The 19,120-nt window shown below is 37.5% G+C and overlaps 1 protein-coding gene across 1 annotated transcript in view; it reads left to right on the top strand.

Moving 5' to 3' along the window:
- The first annotated feature begins 616 nt into the window (after positions 1 to 616).
- Positions 617 to 19,120, top strand: part of CFAP46 (cilia and flagella associated protein 46) — a 91,838-nt gene continuing 73,334 nt past the window's right edge. Inside the window, exons 1-11 of the mRNA XM_069797318.1 lie at positions 617 to 748; positions 1,308 to 1,432; positions 2,424 to 2,555; positions 6,570 to 6,634; positions 7,165 to 7,329; positions 10,804 to 10,927; positions 12,232 to 12,326; positions 13,190 to 13,297; positions 14,250 to 14,349; positions 17,182 to 17,280; positions 18,652 to 18,842. Of these exons, the coding sequence (XP_069653419.1) occupies positions 700 to 748; positions 1,308 to 1,432; positions 2,424 to 2,555; positions 6,570 to 6,634; positions 7,165 to 7,329; positions 10,804 to 10,927; positions 12,232 to 12,326; positions 13,190 to 13,297; positions 14,250 to 14,349; positions 17,182 to 17,280; positions 18,652 to 18,842 (1,253 nt within the window). The 5' untranslated portion in view covers positions 617 to 699. The remainder of the gene's footprint in view (positions 749 to 1,307; positions 1,433 to 2,423; positions 2,556 to 6,569; positions 6,635 to 7,164; positions 7,330 to 10,803; positions 10,928 to 12,231; positions 12,327 to 13,189; positions 13,298 to 14,249; positions 14,350 to 17,181; positions 17,281 to 18,651; positions 18,843 to 19,120) is intronic.

The following is a 19,120-nucleotide window of genomic DNA, read 5'->3' as shown; positions in this document are numbered from 1 at the left end:
GCCGTGGCATAGGCCGCAGCAGTAACACCGCTAAAAGCTAGCAGCAGTCTTTCCCGGAGGAAAATGTTTTTACCTTTTTTCGGCAACAGACGTCGGTGCAGACCGTTGGTAACGGCTGTTGCTGTGGCTGTTCCCCGGCAGGACAGAAACAGGCCTGCTGCGGGTGCTCCGGCCCCTCCTCCTGCGGCAGCCTTTGCTCTCCTGCCCCGCGCCGTGACTGGCGGCACCCCTGCCCCGGGCCCGTCGGCAGTGCTCCCGGGCAGCGGGCGGCGGTCAGCGGGCGCGGACCCGGCCGGGGCTCGTCGGTCCCTCCAGTGAGGCGGGGCCGGAGGCGGGGCGGCGGGCGCGTGTGTTGCGGGAGCGCTGCTAGGATACGCGCGGCGGCAGGAGCGCCCAGAGGGGCAACGGCAGCCCAGGGCGGCGGAGGGCGCGGAGGAAGGGGGTCGGCGGCCGGCGGCGGGGAGGTGGGGCGGCCGCGGGAGCCTCTCCGGGTGGGCACCTTCGGCGGCCGGTTCTCTCGGCTGCGCGGGGAGGCCTTCGTACGGTCTCGTCAGAAAAGGCATCCCCGGGGCCTCGAGCTCGGTTCGCAGAGCTGCCCCGCGTCTCGGGGCGAAGCTTCGTCCGTGGCGCCTGCGGCCCGCCCGCGGAGCGGGGCGCGGCGGGAGGGGGCCGCGCCGCGCCGGGCTCGGCCGAGGCGGCATGGACCTGGCCGTCAGGGAGCGGCTGCTGGCGGCGGAGAGCCGCCGAGGTAAGATGTCGGGCGGTTGCGAGATTTTGCCCCTCTGTAAAAATAAGTGAAATAAAAATCGCCCTTTAAACACTAAAACCGCTTGATCGTGATCGGTTTTGTTTCTAAATATATAGAAAACGTGCTCTTCCTCTCAGTGCTTTAAACCTGCTTCTTAGCCATGAAAAGAAGTAACTGCTGTAGCGTTCTTAATTTAATCTAGTTTTCTTCCAGTCAAGTTTACTTCACAGAACAACTTTAAGGATCTAATCTCGAATTTCTCTGTCAACAGAAAGAGTTCAGGGACATATAAATCAGGCCTTCACAGCAGTTCACTTTCTTGTGTGCTAACATCAGTGATTTTAAATTGCAAGAGAGTTGCTAACACTTCATCTTACAACTGTGGCTAACTTTGAACAACATTTGCTTGACATTATTATCCTTACACGTTCATAATTTATTTCTGTAAAGGAGAAACAAGATGCCATATAGTTCACTTGAAATAATGCAGTCATGTCTGTCAGTCCAACTTGAAGCATAAATTGTCCGTTACATTCCTTATTCTTTTTTTTTATTTCAGATGTTCAGGCTTTGAAGAACGCTTATGAGTTGATCAAATCAGCCAGTCAGGGAAAATCTGCACTTGACTCATCAGATAACTTCAGCACAGACTTATATGTTTTATGTGCTGAACAAGCATTTCAGGTTTGTAGTTTAGGTAGTTTATCTACATTGAACAAAAACATTTATATGACATGTTGTATTTACAGCTGTTAAAGTTCCTACTTAAAAATATTCCCAAAGGTACCTGTGAAAAATATTACACTCTTCTGGTTTTGGAGAACAACTGTTTAAACATGCATTTTCAGTTAAAACTCAGCCTCTAAATTATCAATTCTTTCACAGCACACTGTGGTTTGTGAAGTTTATAATTAGACCAAAATATGCAAGTTATACCATAGCAATATAAAATAGTTTGCCATGTCTGTTTTTTTCTTGTTATGGAAAACTGATGTTAGCCATTTGGTTATGACTGAAGAAAATGTGTTTTTGAACAGTCCCTACTGGGCAAAAGAAGAAAAGGTGAGATTCTAATTATGAAAGATTGTTGCTAAGTGAGCTCACTTCTATAAAATGTGGTAGAGGTTCTTAATTTTGAAGTATTTTTAAATTTTCAATCCATGGGTACAAATGATTGGATTTCAAGTAGACAGAGTTTCTAATAAAACATTATTGTTTTTTCCAAGCTGCAAGCCACTCAAATTCTATCTGTTATCTGAAAATTGAGGTCCAACATTGACATCCATAGAAAATCCTGCTGGCTAATACCCATCCTTTTAAAAAAAAATTATTCTAAGAATTTTGCTTTTATGTTAACAATTCTGTTAATGGCTATTAAAAAAGGAAACTTTTTTGTATACTGTAAGGGGTTCTATGACCGAGTGATTCAGGAGCTTTGTTAAATAAACGAGCTATTTTTCTATACATTTGGAATGACAAAAGTCTAGATTTAAATTTTAAATCTTAATGGGTTTGTACCAGATCTGATACACAGCTTTATGGAATGTTGTTTGCATACTGGTATGCAGTTAGATGTTACGCTTTCAGTAGGCATGCATTTTTAAAACCTAATGATTCTTAGTTAAGTATTTGTTGCATTTTTTTTTAAATATTAAAATGCTTTTTTTGGTCTTAGCTGGGATATCTGGAAATCAGCAGTGACTGTCTACAGATGTATTTTAAAACAAGATATCCTGTGAACCAGTTTCTTGGCAGAGCGTATTTGTGCCAAGGCCAGTTGCACACTCCACTCTCTACGGATAATTTGGTGAGAAATCATGAAGGTTGCATTATATTAAGCCAGTTTTTAAGAGTATTTCTTCCTAGGTTTTTATGTATTGCTTTCAGTCATTTAAAATACACAAGAGTAACCAGGACTGTGGGAAAAATTAAAGGAAAATATATTAACGGGTAGTTTGGGAGTAAAAAAACCTTACCAACTGAATTAGACTAATATTGCAAATATTTTGGGGAGGAAAAAAAAATGTTTGCAAAATTTTTCAGGCAGTTGATTGTTTTAAAGTCAACCTTTTCACTTTTTACATTGATATAATACTTTCAGACCAAATTTAGCTGTAACTGGTAAAACAGTTACCAGTTTTATTCAGGATCACACAAAGCATTTCACAGAATTGTGGGAAATGGAGGACTAAAGGGGCCCTCAGAGAGGTTGTACAGTTCATTTCTCTTCTGTGGCAGTGTGGTTCCACCACTGATCAGTAACCTTCCCATGTAGTACTTTGGATGTGGCTTTTGAAATTAGAGATGAAGCTTTTTGGTAGCAACTTAGCAGGATACTTCTGCTTCTGAAAGCTTCTATGCGGTGATACCATGTCCATACATGATGAGCAGTTTTTACCTCCTACTGAATTTAAGATGGAGTGGGATCTGTTTTCTCTCTTCGGTATTTTACTTGTGCTCATACTGGGGTCACTCAGCTTTGACAATTTTTCAATGGTATCTGACCACCTAAAATGGCCTTAACAGATGTTTGTGTTGTTTGTGTTCACAAATTTCTCTGACAGGTTTTTCTGTAGTTTCTTTGGATAAAGTGTTTGAATTAACTTTGAAGCTAGAATCTTTTCCCTATTACGTTATCTGTACTTTCTTTGCCTTCTCTGAGTGCATGTGCAGAACTACTGATCCTTTTGTTGTCCTTTTAAAACTTCGTACACATTTGAAAAGTATTTTCTAATGTCCAGTTAGCCTTTTATGTTTCTAAATTAAACAAACTATTCTGTGATGTTTTCTAAATCTTAGAGCCAAATTTTGCTGTTTCCTTCTTGACTCTTGTTAACTTCTTGGAAGTTAAGAACCATCCCAGTATGTGCAATCATAACTTGGTTCTTTGTGCTGTGTATTGTAATGTGTTTTTAAGATACACTTTGTATCAGTTGTAAAGTTTTTTCACTGCTGTGCTCCTAGATCATTTATGAAAATAGGAGTGGCACAACATCTCATGCTGTATAACCAGTAATTATCATTCACTTAAAAAAGATAAATTTGTCCTTATTTTGATTTCTATCCTAAGGAATCCTTGTTAGCTGATTAAGATGCTTATATTCTTAAGGGCCAAGTGCAACTTTTCTATGTTAGTATCTAATACCTCTCTGTCACGGATGAGTGTTTTAGATCACTTAAAGAATTTGTAAAAGTGCAACTTAACAGAGTTTGATGGCAAGGTTCACTCTGTTACTTACTACATGGGATAAACATACAAAGGAAAATTGAGTTAGAATTGATTTTCCATGATTTGTACGGAGATTGGAGATGCAAAAAGGTGAGAGAGACCCTCCTGTTGAGTCACAAGGTTCAGAATGGACCCCTTTGCTTTCTAAATTCTTGATGGAGCTTAGGGGTGGGTAGGTCCAGTCTTAGTCTCAGACCTGATCAACGGTTTATATCTAAAAGATTCAAAGGGTAAGGAAAACCTCTCGTTGAGTCACGAGGTTCAGAATGGATCCCTTGCTTTCTAAACTCCATCTCAGAGAGGAGTTTGGGTGCAGCTGGATCCAGACTTAGTCTCAGATTTGGTCAGTGGTTTATGCCTAAAAGATTATATGTGCACAATCAATCCTTTATATCACTTAGTTAGGATTTTGAAGTTTAGCATGCTGTTAATCACTTACCGATCCATCCAGGTGTCCAGCATTAGTTCGCTCTGAAGTTCAAGCCCTTGGTTTCCTGAAACAGACTCTCGGGCATTGAGTCTTATAAAAAGAAATAATTATAGAGTGGTACAGTAGCAGGATCAGCTCGAGCTGGGTGCCCCTGGAGGTGGGGGTGATGGGGAGGAGGAGGAGGAGAGGAGAGGAAGAACCAGAATGAAGAAAGCCCTGGGCAATTATACCCTTACAGACCATTCACCTGCCCCTTACGCATTCTTCACACTCTCTTCATGTGCCTTCCATGGGCCCTTTGGTCCAATAGTGATTCTGGTCTGAGATCTTCTGACTCCTTATTGGATTTCTTCACTGTCTCCAGACAAGCCATTTGTTATCTTGTCGAGTTGCAGGTGCTGTTGATGGCTGTAGCCTTGAAGCCTCCTTATCTTTTGATTTACCCTGGCTCTGGAGGCCCCTGTTTTGACTAAGTAGGCACAGTAAATCTAAGTGAAAGTTTACAGCTTGCGGCCTAGGCTTCAGCAAATCTAGCTACTCATGCTAAGTAAGTAAAGCTAAGCAAACACCTTACTAACTCACACAACATTATAACTTTAAGTGATTCATTCTGTTTAAAACTTGCTTATTTAAGCTAAATGACTGATATCTCTTAACAGAGAGGCATCCCTGCTCAAGGGGGGAGTTGCCTGGCATGCAGTGCAGTTGCCATCCAGGGAGAACTCAAACTGGGCTCATGCAATAATCTGTTTCTGGTAAAAGATCTCGTTGCTGGAGATCACCTCCACGCAGCCACACTGCCTAGCAGGGAGAGCTCAAAGGCAGCTCACTTAGGCTGTCATATTTATGGGATAAAGTGGTTGGCTTGTAGTCAAATTGCATACAATGGGAGAGGTATGCACAAGACTCCTTGTACCCACAACTTCCACTGTGTAGCTCTGCTCCTTTGTGGGTTTCCTTGAGGAGTTCTTGGCCTGGCTATGACCTCCTTTGGAGCCTATACCAAACTGCTGCTGGCTTGGTTAAGGGGGGGTCGAGCACATCTGTCACACTCTCAGGCTCTTAATCCTGGTTTTCTCTTTATCTAGGCAGTTCCCACTTATTGCTCAGTAGCCTTCTTATACCAGTCCCAGAGTCCAGTAAATCAGTCCCAACTCTCAGAGTTTTTAATTGTTCTGTCTCACTCTAGAGAGCTTTCTGGTGTCATCCCCTTCCTGCCCATCCAGTTCCACCTCTGCTTTGCTGTTTCCACTGCATCTTTCATTTAGGCTTTCAAAAATCCCTTTTTACAATCCCATCCATCCTCTTTACACCCTCCTTTCAGGTATTTGTACATACTGATGAGATCTCCCCTGAGCTGCCTTCTCCAGGCTGACCAGTCCCAGCTCTCGCAGCCTTTCCTCATATGAGATGCTGCAGTCCCTTCATCATCTTTGCGGCCCTTCACGGGGCTCTCTCCACAGTGTCCACGTCCCTCTTGTACTGGGGAGCCCAGAACTGGGCAGAGCACTCCAGGTGCGGCCTCAGCGGTGCTGAGTAGAGGGGCAGGATCACCTCCCTCGACCTGCTGGCAACACTCCTCCTAAGGCAGCACAGGACACCGTTAGCTGCCTTTGCGGCAAGGGCATGCTGCTGGCTTGTGTTCAGCTTGGTGTCCACCACGACCCCCAGGTCCTCCCCTGAAAAGCTGCTTCCCAGCTGCTTTAATGATAAAAAGAGCATGCCTGACGCACCATTCAGTTGACAAATTCTTGTTGGAGATTTTCTGAAGAAAAATAGCTCACATTTTTTAATGGGACAAGCCAATTTTTTTTTTTTTTTTTCCCCCCCGGCTGTGCTCTTGGAAGTTTCTGAGCTTTCTTTGCTGAAAGCTTAAAAAGTACGCAGCTTTGCAGTTCTGGAAAATTTCAGTCCTGATAATTAAAGTTTGGCAGAAGTGAAAGAAACTACAAATGTGATCTTAAAATTTGAAATCAGGAAAACATAGTAATAGGCAATGCTACCAATTTTTAGTTATTCTGTTTCTATGGCAGCATGTTTTATCTGAGATTGGTCTGAAAATAAAAACTATGAGCTGTGAACATATTGAAATAGGAAAATAATGTACTGATTTAAAAAAAAACATATTCAAATTGCATTAACATTTTTTTGTTCTGCTCTAGGAAGAGTTTGAAAAGTTTGTGCTCTTTTTTATGAAGGCGATAGACTTTGCCAGCCATGATCGAAGGTGGGCCCTACTGATAGGTTTAACTCTTTAAATCTCAGGAAATGTTACTGAGTTAGGTTTTCATAGTTGTTTGTCTCAGATTTTCCCTAGGTACCTGGAGTTGTGTTTGTTTTTTGCTTTTGTGGATTTTCCTTCAATTTTGTTACTGCACTTCTGTAACTGCTGTGCGTGCTGCAACAATATAAGAATACTGAACAGTCTTAATTGAATGAGATGAATCAACATGTTTAAGGCCGCTTAAGATATCACTAAGCGTTTCTTCCACTTTCATATTTATGCTTTGTAGAAGGAGAGCACCATGTTAGCTTATTTTAAGTGGTTAATTACTGGGTAGAGTATAGTTGCAAGAGTTACTGTATTCTTCTTGTGCTGTACTTGTGTTCTCAGTTCATAGTCAGGATTGGTTCTTATCTAAACACATAGGAAAAGTTCCAGGTTTTGCTTCTCGAAAGTGTCTTAAAATACTCCATCTGTAATTTTATGTTTATCTAAGTCCATGAAATACTAAATTCTTGATTCCTGTTTTTCAGATATTATTTTTTGATATATAATGCCTCAGTTCTTTACTGGCAACTTGTGAGGCCATATCTTAAGCCTGGATTCCGCTATTGTCTTATTCCCAGCCTTTCTCAGATTGTTAAAGTGTTAAACCAAACCGAAGAGCAGGACAATGAATGGAGAGCAGAACTCATGATGTAAGTTTAATCACATCTTTTCATATGGGCGTCCTGTAGTCCTCTTGTACATATGGCTGCCACCTGAGGTAGCCTTTGATAATCTATGTTTCATTGGTAACATTGTAGATACATTTATTGTGGAAAGCTTAATACATAAAATGTACACTTAAACATAAAAGGTGCTTCATTTTAATATTTACTTTGAGGTTAAAATTTTAGTGGCAGAGGCAGTTAGGCCCTAGGTCCAATCTGAAATATCACAGTCATTTTGGATGTAGTGTTGGAGTCATTGCTTATGTGCTATCCTTTTAAGTGTGGAGAAGGACAAACTTCCATTTTCTTTAAGAACTATTTTCTTCATGTAAGGAAACATAACATTTAAATAGATGAACAAAGATCTCTTCTGTCCTCCGATGCCTAAAGAGAAAGAAACAGCCTTGTAAGGTTGTGAGAACATATTCAGGATGCCTTCTAATTTCCTTCTTCTTCATTATGAAGATTTTATATATATTAACCTAAGTTATCTTTCTTACTATTTTTTCCTCTTGTTAACCCATAACTGTATGTTGAAATGAAACTTTATGAAAAACAAGTGAGCAAAATAAGTATTTGTATTGAAAATACAGGAATTAAGAATACAGAGATGAGTTGTCATCAGTAGTGATGTGGTTTTTATGTCGGTCACATGCTTTAATGTATAATTTGGTACTGTATGGTTCTTATCAATGTAATTCATTTAGATCAAGCTTTTTCCTTTCTAATTAGTATTATATGTGGTTTTCTTCAGTATTAAATTAAAGGCTGCCCCTGCTAATTTAGATATACTGCTTGGCCTAATGTTTCAAAGCATAAATGAAATAGGTCTTCTTTTAACCAGTCTTAGGCAAAATAAGAGCCCAAAAGTTATGAAAAAGAGAATAACTTGCTGTCATGGTTTAACCCCAGCTGGCAACTAAGCACCACGCAGCCACTCGCTCACTTCCCCCAACCCAGTGGGATGGGGGAGAGAATTGAAAAAAAGTAAAACTCAGGGGTTGAGATAAGAACAGTTTAATAGGACAGAAAGGAAGAAAATAGTGATGATGATAATTGTCCTGGTTTCAGCTGGGATAGAGTTAATTGTCTTCCTAGTAGCTGGTAAGGTGCTATGTTTTGAGTTCAGTGTGCGAAGAATTTTGATAACACTGATGTTTTCAGTTGTTGCTAAGTAGTGCTTAGACTAAAGTCAAGGATTTTTCAGCTTCCCATGCCTAGCCAGCAAGAAAGCTGGAGGGGCTGGCACAGGACACAGCCAGGGCACCTGACCCAAACTGGCCAACAGGGTATTCCATACCATGTGACGTCACATCTAATGTATAAACTGGGGGGAGTGGGGACGGGGGATCGCTGCTTGGGGACTAGCTGGATGTCGATGAGCGGGTGGTGAGCAATTGCACTGCGCATCATTTATATATTCCAATCCTTTTATTATTACTGTTGTAATTTTATTAGTGTTATCATTATCATTATTAGTTTCTTCTTTTCTGTTCTATTAAACCGTTCTTACCTCAACCCCTTTTCCCGATTTTCTCCCCCATCCCACTGGATGGGGGGGGAGTGAGTGAGCGAGCAAGCTGCTGCGTGGTGCTTAGTTGCTGGCTGGGGTTAAACCACGACAATAATAATAATAAATAATAATAATAAAAATGACAATAATAATAAGAGAATTGGAATATACAAAACAAGTGATGCCCAGTTAGTTCCTGAGCAGTGATCTGGCCCCCCCCGGCCAACTGCCCCCAGTTATGTACTGGGCATGGCATCATATGCTATGGAATATTCCTTTGGCCAGTTTGGGTCAGCTGTCCTGGCTGTGTCCCCTCCCAACTTCTTGTGACCCTCCAACCTTCTTGCTGGCTGGGCATGAGAAGCTGAAAAGTCCTTGACTTAGTATAAACACTACTTAGCAACAACTGAAAACATCAGTGTTATCAACATTATTGTCATACTAAATCCAAAACATAACACTATGCCAGCTACTAGAAAGAAAATTAACTCTTTCCCAGCTGAAACCAGGACACTTACATAAACAAAGCTATTAAGATTTAAACCAACAGGTTTTCTTTCTGGGAAATAGATTGTTATTCAGGAGTTAAAGCTCCCAACAAGATGAATTCACAGAATAGCTTTAAGTATTATGCAAAAAATTTAGAATTAAAAGTCTAATAATTTTTAGGGAAGAGATTAGTCATCTAGGGTTGGATAAAAATGCCTTCCACATTTATGTCTGTCATAACTGAAACTTGTCAGCCAATTTCATATTTTATTTAGGAAATACATAGGTTTTTCTGCATACAAACTGTTCAGTGTATGTGTGTATAATGTAATTTACACTGAATTAAATAATTCTAGTCAGAATCTTTAGCAATTGATATTTCACTGACGAAAATTCGTGGCTGAAGAAGTACGTTGTAGTTATTTTCCCCATTTCAAGGATGTTCTTATTAAGCATGACTCAGAGTTCTTATTGTGTGTATAAGGAAATGAAAAATGCAACGTCATTAAATGTAATTTTAAAAGGTAGGTACAAATACAGAGTTTTTAAATAGACATGTATGTTGTTACTTTCTGCTCTAACTGCTGGGTTTTAAGTGACTGAATAAATTAATACTTTCTGCTATGTTTTGGTCTGGTATTATACAGACTGTTTCCAGTTCCTGTTACACTTCTGCCACAGTTTTTTCCTTTCTCTTTGTGAACTTGTCTGTTTCTTTGATCTATGACTGATGGTTTATTGCTATGGAGCATTTTCTTTATAAGCTGAAACTGGAGGGAAATAAAAAATTAAGTAACAAAACATTCCAAAGGGTATGCTAAAGGTTATCTAGAATACTGTGCATGTGGTTTTTTTGTACCAAACATACTCTTGCTGAGGCATTGATGAGAACCAGCAAGTGCACACAATGTGTTTGTGTTATAAAACTAATGGTAGCATTTATTTTTTCTTATTATTACTATTGTTGTTGTTAATTTATTTAATGGAATCACAGGCTCTTTTCCAGTTAAATCAGATAAAGTATTGAAAATCCAGTAGATATTTTGCAGTTCCCAACATTAATAATTTTCTTTTCCTAGATGCTTTTGAAATACTAGCCTTTCCAGTAGTTAAGGGAGAATCTTAGAATACATCTCACAGAAATGTATTGTTTTAATTAATTAATTGTTTTAATTCCAGGTGTCCTGTTGAGAAAAGTTTTCACAAAAGTCTCCTTTTCCAAGATTATTTTTGTGATTTGCAATAAATGTATGTTAACAGCTGTATATCTCTGGAAGAAACAAAGATGTAGAAGTCAGAGGATCTCTTTTGTGTTGAGTCAGTGCTTTATAGCAGTAATCACTTGTACTGCATTTAGGCGGGGTACCTTGAATATAAACAGTCTCTTGAGAAAATATAAATAATTATTTCAGAAAGCATTAATAAATATTTAATACAAATATTTATTTGATCTGCAGAAATTTACTTGAGTGCTTCCTCGATGCTTCAAAACTGAAAGAAGCAAAAGAGTTTTCATCTACTGCAGCAATCTTTATTAAAGAAAATGTTCCAGAGAAATACTCTCAGATATTTTCTCTAATGGTAATGCTGTAAAATATTTTAAACTCCCAGTAAGACAGGATTTTTCTCTACATTTCATAAGATCATAGTTATAATTGTTAAATATGTTGTTTCCTTCCTGCTCCATGTTATTTTATAACATAAAATAATACATAATACCATTGGGATAACTGTTGCTAACCCTAAAAATTCTGTTTGGAAATAATTACTATTAACACAGAAGATGTGGTGGGTGCAACTTAACCTGCCTTATGCCATTGAGGGCATATTTAGCATCTGTTGACTTTTCTCATGCTGATAAGTACTGAAATGACCCAACTTGAGCCCTATAAATAGTTCTAGGAATCAGAGCATATGACAATAGTTCACATTTCTTGCATGCCCTTAATTTGGGAAATAAGAGGGTGAAGACGAATGTGGCAAAAGCAGAAATAGGCAAATAAAACTTGGAAGTTGGATGCAGTCATATTTTCTTTCATTCTGCTACACTGTCTATTGTCTTTTTCTGTCCACTCCCAATCACTGCATTTCAAGAGCGTATGTTTATAATATAAAGTTGTCTGATATTTAAGAGAACCAATATACAACCTTCCAGAGGTGCGATATTAATGAAGCAATAACATTTAAGCAAGCTCAAAATTACTTTTGTATTTTTTAGATGCAGTGTTGAGTAAAGCTATTTGGCAGTGGCCTTAAACAGGAGTATAAAGTAGTTCTAAAATTGTACTTGGGCTATGTGTCTCAGCAGGGCTACAGAAGTATGATCCACACTATTGAGTGCTTTAGTAAAAGCATGCTTAAGTCCTGCAAAACTTAATGTTGCAGTACAGCTTAATTAATCAGTACTGATTGCTATGGGCAGTCAGCGTGAGAGAGTCAGAAGAAGTGACGTGCACACATTTAGTGTGTAACTTTACAGTTAAATTCAAGTAACTGCAGTTTATTGTCATTTCTTCATAATATTTTTTGTTATAGTTACAGATAAATTTGAATAGGGATCATTTCTTGTAACTGGATGAGATAATTTCAGAATAAGTGCTATCCAAAGGTATTATTAAAAATGCATTAATTGGAACTCTAGCTCAGATGTTAGTTCCACATTTAAATTTTTGCTAATACTTCCGATCCTCACTATGTGACCATTAGTATAGCTCTACTAGGTGATCTGTGCAGAACAACATAGATTATCGTAGTAGCCTCACTGCCCTTAAAGTCCATGAAAAAGCCTATAGTCAACATACCTGCTTTATTTTAGCCCTGTTGAATGTCTGTCCTTTGTTTGCTTATTTAGTCAGTTAATTAATAATTAAATTTTTATTTTATAGGTATATCACAAACTGATGGATATTTCCCAGGTAGAGAAGGAAATACAAAATTCCATCCATTTTCTGGTTATTTATAAAATGCAGATGTTAAAATTGTAAGTATTAAAATGTATCCTTCCATTTGTACTTTGATGCGTGATATTACAGAGGTAGGGTCAGGTTCTGGTATTGCATATACCAGTAGAAGAACCTACTGCAAAGATTAATTTCTCAAAAGGAAAACTATAATGACAGTTTGGGTAGTAACTGTCAGGCCTGTCTAGATGTCAGCCTCAGCTGAAAAGTGAGATAGTTCTTTGGGAATGTAGGGAATAGTGTGTTGTACAGATATTCTCAGGTGAAAGAATTTAAGAGACTGCAAGATATTTTTGTATCCAACAGATTGTGGTTCAGTACACAAGTCATGTTTAAGAGAGCAAAGATGAAGTAGGGAAATCACACCTAAAATATAATGCATGAATCACAAGGATGGGAAGCGTAATACTTTTTAAACTTTTAAATTTTAAAAGCATAAAACAATTCCAAAAATTAGGCTTCATAACAAAATGTCATTTAATTTTATTTTTTCAATGTCTCAACACTTCCCCAATTTTAAAAGTGTTAATTCTTTTTTTAGTAACAATAGATTAATTTATGTTGACCTTATAGGGAAGGAGTTTTGCACACCATTTTTCTTTGCTTCTGGAATAAAATTTACTGTCTGAAGTATTAATTCTCACGCTGGAATGTTCTTTGTGCTTCGTATCTGGCTGTCTCTGAGTAACTTACTTGGCATACTGAAGTAGGTTTTGTTGACTTGATTTTTTTCTTTTTTTTTCTTTGATATTTCAAAATCCAGGCATCCCACTGATACATTGGTCTAAGAGCCATCCACTCTGAAGTTAGGAGACTTATTTCAAATTTTTAATGCAATAATATTTCCTGTGAAAAATTATGATCAATTCCTAATATATTGCAGGCAGTGGGACACAAATGAATTTCCAAGTGATGCCACCGCAAATCTGAATTCTTTATATGTACTTTTGAAACAATATGATGTACCTCCAGCGTCTCTTCTCAGTGTGAAGTGAGTTTTACTTGTCATAGCCCCATGAAAGTTAACGCTGAAGTTGATCCTGCTTCCACCCATTGACCCTGAACAGAGTGAACTTGTACTTAGTTATAACAGTTTGTGTTGTGTTAATGCTTAGGTCATCTTAAAAAAAGACAAAGGTCCTATTAGGCTTTATTAAGGAACCCAACATTAAATATCTTCTTCCATATAGCTGTTTGTATAACGTGATTAAATCTTTCCATAACCCTTTCTTGTAGATAAAACGAGATTTTTAAAAGGTCTTAGAACTGACAAGTGCTTTTCAGACTTTAGTTCATTTTTAGGTTTTCTTGGGGCCTTTCCCAATTCTTCAACAGAATTCGGAAATGCAGACTAAATTGAACTCTCTATTCCAGTAGTTATATCACAGCTGTTACTTATGGAAGTAATACTACATTTTTACTTGTTAAATTAAATCTTCTTTGACAATATTCAGATATCTCATTACTTCTCGTATCCCAGAGAGTACACTATGCTCATTTGGTTATTTACGGAGATCCAAACATTTAGAATACAGTCTCCAACTGTGTGTGCTCTGTGTTCCTAGTTCCTAAATAACTGACCAATGGATTTGACTGTTTTGCTTGCCAGTTGACAGAACTACCTGCAATCTTTGATTGCTATTTCAGCATCTTTGTGCTGCGTACATTTCATTTTGTGTTTTTTATGTTCTTCAGGAACAGTTTGTGCATACTAATTATTTTCCATAAACAGATGACCTTTGATATTTTTCATGTAGCCAACTTTAATCTTTTTCCTTTTTCTGTTAATTGTGAGCATTACTAGTATAATCACATGTCCTCTAATATTCAGATGACTTCAGGGTTTTCAGATATATTGCACAAACTTGCTCTTATATAGTGTTTTTCTAATTCCATAAAAGAGCAATATCAGATTCTCTGAAGTGACTTTTTTGTTTTTTAAGGATTCCTTTGATTCTGGAATTAGCTCGTTTTTCTATGAAAGTAAACTGCATTAAGCTTGCATATGATTGTATACTTGATTTGAAGAGAGCTGGGATTACTGTAAGTATTATTATTAATTACAGTTGTTTTGTTGGGTTTTTTTAACACCCCCCACCCCCACATTGTGATTATACTTTAAAAATAGTACTGATGGTTCTGGGATCTTCTGTCCATCTCTGTATTGTTTATATATTCATTAATATAAATAATTACTTGGATAAGTGATCTATTCCTGAAGTAGAGAGATAAAAGGTCAGAAGGTAGGATATAGGTAGAATAGAGTAATTAGTAGTGCAGTTAGTTTTGGCAAAACGTCAACTGTAAATTTTTGCCTCTGTTTTTTAAATGTTATCTGTGGAACAGTTTGATTGGAAGTTAAATGCTGCCTGCAGGTTTTGAAGATTTAACCAGTTTACCCATTCAGATTGTAATTGGTCACCAAGATGTAAGCTCTAAAAGCAGTTAATGTTATGTACATTCACTTCAGTCTTTGAGTACAATATCAACCTTGCAGAACAGCATACAAATTCTAATTCTGATGAGGAGAAAACAAAGCATTTGTCTGGAGCATGATTAGGGGACTGATGAAAGGAGGAGTTCAAAAAACCTTGCCGAAAAAAAGGCCCAGAGTTGTTACCTTTTCTGGAAGGTAGAACTTAAGCAATATAGTTCTCTCATTGGAGCGAGGAATATGGAGACGTTGTACTGCAAACTGCACTCCTTAATCCTTTCCTTTGTGTGCTTCTTTTCTGATAGTGTTTGTTCCTATAAAATTCCCAGTTTTCTTTAGTAGGAATGATTCATTTTCCAGCAAACTATTGATTTGTTATTTACTAACATTTAATAATTTTTATTATTCTGTAGTATTTTTATTATAATGTTACTGTAGGGGTATTCTTAGATTAAAATTTTGTGTGGTCTCTGTAATAACTGGTCTTTCAATGTGTATGCCCTTTTTGATTCTTACATCCAGCTGGCTCTGAGATTTGTTTTTTCTGTTCCTTCCCCTTTGTGGTTTAACCCGAGCTGGCAACTAAGCACCACACAGCTGCTTGCTCACTCCCCTGCAGTGGGGTGGGTAAAGTAGGAAGGGTAAAAGTGAGAAAACTTGTGGGTTGAGATACAACAATAACAATAATAATAATATTGTAAGGAAAAGATGACGAAAAAATAGCAGAGAGCAAAGTACAACCCAGGAAAAGATAAGTGATGCAAATGAAAACAATTGCTCACCATGAACCAACTGATGCCCAGTCAGTCCCCGAGCAGCGCCCCCCCGCTAACCTTCCTCCCCAGTTTTATTGCTGAGCATGATGTCATATGGTCTGGAATATCCTTTTGGTCAGCTGGGGTCAGCTGTCCTGGCTGTGTCCCCTCCCAACTCCCTGTGCAACCCCAGCCTACTCGCTGGTGGGGTATGGTGAGGAGCAGAAGAGGCCTTGACGCTGTGTAAGCACTGCTCAGCATCTCTGCATTACCAACACTGTTTCCAACACAAATCCAAAATGTAGCCCCATACAAGCTACTATGAAGAAATCTAACTCTATCCCAGCCAAAACAAGTACGCTGTTGAGAAACAGAACTGTATTCAGAAAATCAGTATGTTTTTCAGATACAAAAATGTATGAAAACGTGCCTGGTTGTGTTGTGATCCCCATGAGTAAGTTTTCAGTTTTCATCTGAAATGTGTATGCAAGGAAATATAAGTGTCAAATACTGCCAAAGAAATTTCAAAATGTATTTCCAAATTTCTATTATAGTGATCCTATTTTGAGTTACTTGTAGTGTAAATTTTACTTCTCCTCACTGAAATTTTTTTATTTCAAGTGTCTGCTTCAGGCCCATTTTTTCTGAAAATTTCCCACAAGTCTAAAATCATACACAATTCCATGGCATTCCACTGGAAGATGTGTTTAAATCCCCTAGATCAAACATTCACAAGGAATTAGTCTCAGTATTCATATAGACAGTAATAGCAAGTATCCCCTCTGCAGCAGCAGTGGAGAAGCCTTGCTACTATTTCAACCTTCTCTTCTCCCTTAGAGTTAGTGGGTGTTTAAGTGACCATCTTCAGATTGCCTGGCATCATTTTGACAGTGACCTCTTCACAGTAGAGCGAGAGGAATCTATGTCAAGTTCCAGTTCCTTGGCTTTTGCCAATACTGACAAATTTCTCAGCAATAACGTGAATTCCATCTCTCTTACGTATTTGTCATTACAAGATCATGGCAGTTCTACATTCATCTAAGTTTTTCAAGATCTCATCTGTTTTCCAGTCTGGGGATGTTAAATTAACAAAGGTCATGCTGAGTAATTTGATAATAGTTCATAATGAATGGCGAATGGAGATGCTGTCTGTCTTTTCCTACTGCACCATATGAAACCAAATACAAAGTATCTTAGATGATCCATACATACAACTTGTATGATTTAACAGCCAGATCTTTCCTGAGGTGTTAAAAATCTCACCTCTTTTTTCACTTAAAAGTTGCACTACCCATCAAGATGTATCCTTTCTGTCTTGACTAGCTCTGGTTTGTTCCACTTGTGTAACTTATTAATAACATTAGTGAGCAAAAATCTACTAGAACAGAAATAAAATTACAGTATAGGAAAAATCAAGTGTACACTGGTTTTCTTATTGCAAAGTCTGGCAATGAACAATTTCAAAAATCCTGATAAAGTTATTTTGCAGCTTCAGCTTAGTAAGAAGTGACTGCTGTTCAAACAACAAATTCTACTCCCCTTTTATTGTTTCAGTTAATTAGCTAGTACAGTGGGATTTTCAGTAAGAAAGTACAGTGCTTTATTAGTGTAATTGCATGGGTCTAATCTTCATTGTGTTCCCTTTTAATTATTAGAATTAGCATTTTATATATTAATACTTCATAGGAGCAAGGGAAACTTATTGAAATAGAATGCCTGGAATGTGAATACGAAGTAAAAAAAATCAGCACTAAAATTGTGACGTATACCAAAGGAGTCGTTGAGGTATGTTCTTTAACTTTGAGAGAAAAGTAAAAGTTTTAATCTCTTAAATATTGAAAACTGCATTTGGCTTTTGTGTCTTAATTACATTATACTGATCAGAAATTCTTTTAAACTTTATATTCTTTCTAATTGGGCTGCCAAGAAGAAAACAGTGAAAAATAAACAACAGTTGTATATTCCTCTCTTAAGTCTTCTGTCTGACTATAAAGGTTCATAACATATTACTTTCCAAGAGTAGAGATGGTAGCATTGAGGCATGCAAAGGCAACACTCTCTTGTTTTCATATTTTACGTTTATGGGAGGTGTTTTCATAGAATATCTTGAGCTGGAGGGGACCCATAAGGATCATGGAGTCCAACTCAACTATTATTGCATGTTATGGGTGATGTCATACAAATTCTTATGTCAGAGATATGCAGATTATTCCTGGTAAATTATCACACTGGGGAGGATGTTCTTGTATTTCTATAGTCACTTGACTCATTTATAATTCAGATCATCAAATTGTCAATATTATCAATGGGATTAGATAGATGCCTACAATGAGGAATTTAGAACAGCTATTAGAGGCACCAAAAGTTCCTAAACCAGTAAGTATGAATATGCTTCATGGAACTCCATAGTGTTAGTGCATAAACTTACTCCTATCTATGACTGTTCTCATTTTGTAGTTCAGAAATTCTATTCACCTTTTGAAAAAAAAATTTCATTAATTCCTCATAATATGAAACACTACTAATACTGCTTAAATAAAAAATAGGATGTTTAGATACTTAGGTATTTCTAAATATTCCTACACAGTGTATGCAGTTGCAGAGGCTTTTTGTTTTATTTTTTCCTTTTTACTTTTTTTAATCGCATAAACTCTAAAAAGAACTTAATAATTAGTGATTGTCTGTTACTGTAGGTAAGGATTTGCTTTTAGATTTAATAGGAACCAAGTTTTATTGACAGTATGGCAAATCCCATTCATAATATTTATTTTTTTCCTCTCCTACACTGCATTTGTAGCTTAGTATAAAAAAAGAAAAAAAAGGCAAGCCTTCTGAATTCACAAATATTTCTCAGTTACCAATTTCTGTTTATCATAAGAAAGGGGAATAGCTGAGAGACTTCTGCCTGAAATATGTAATAGCAGTATGGAGTACCTAAAAGAAATACTCCTTAGTTAACAATGCCTATTTAAAAAAAAAAGTTTTTTGTAAAGAAATTATTAAAAAAAAATTATTAAATAAAAAAAGTTTCCAAAGTCTGCTGGCTGAGGGACTGCTTTCTGTTGGAAACAGTCCTAAGATTAAAATTGGGAGGAATGTATAAGAAGTTGTATTCATTAAATGCAACATATGCTAATTCATTTTTCATTTGTGTAGACTCAGCTGGAACTGATTAAAAATCTTGAGTTAACCTTAAAACATGCAGTTCAGTTGGGAGATCCTGAAGTGATTCAGGTTGTTTCTGCAACCCAGTGGAATCTGTGCTTACCACTGCTACAACGCAATTTGCATCAACATGTGCGAAAGCCATTGATATCTGTTGCTGATGTCCTTGAAGAGATTGACAGGTAACTTTATGCTATATACTTCTTTTATTTGTTACTTGAAAGGTCTAATGACTGAGCATCAAACTCATTTAAAAGCTCAAGCTCTGTGACATTAAGTGTCTTTGAAAATTTTTCACTAGCTTGTAATAAATGGACATCTGTGTATTACATACATTTCCTCGTTAATCTTTTAAATACAGGTTCCTTTCAGGCAAAATCTGTTTAATGGCCTATAGTAAATACTGAAATTTGTTAGGAACTGAAAAATACTATAATCAAAATTATATGAGAAATTTCCA

The sequence above is a fragment of the Haliaeetus albicilla genome, chromosome 11, assembly GCF_947461875.1.
Source record: "Haliaeetus albicilla chromosome 11, bHalAlb1.1, whole genome shotgun sequence".
Lineage (NCBI taxonomy): Eukaryota > Metazoa > Chordata > Aves > Accipitriformes > Accipitridae > Haliaeetus > Haliaeetus albicilla.
The sequence above is the reverse complement of the archived record's forward strand: the minus strand, read 5'-3'. Positions and strand labels throughout refer to the sequence as shown.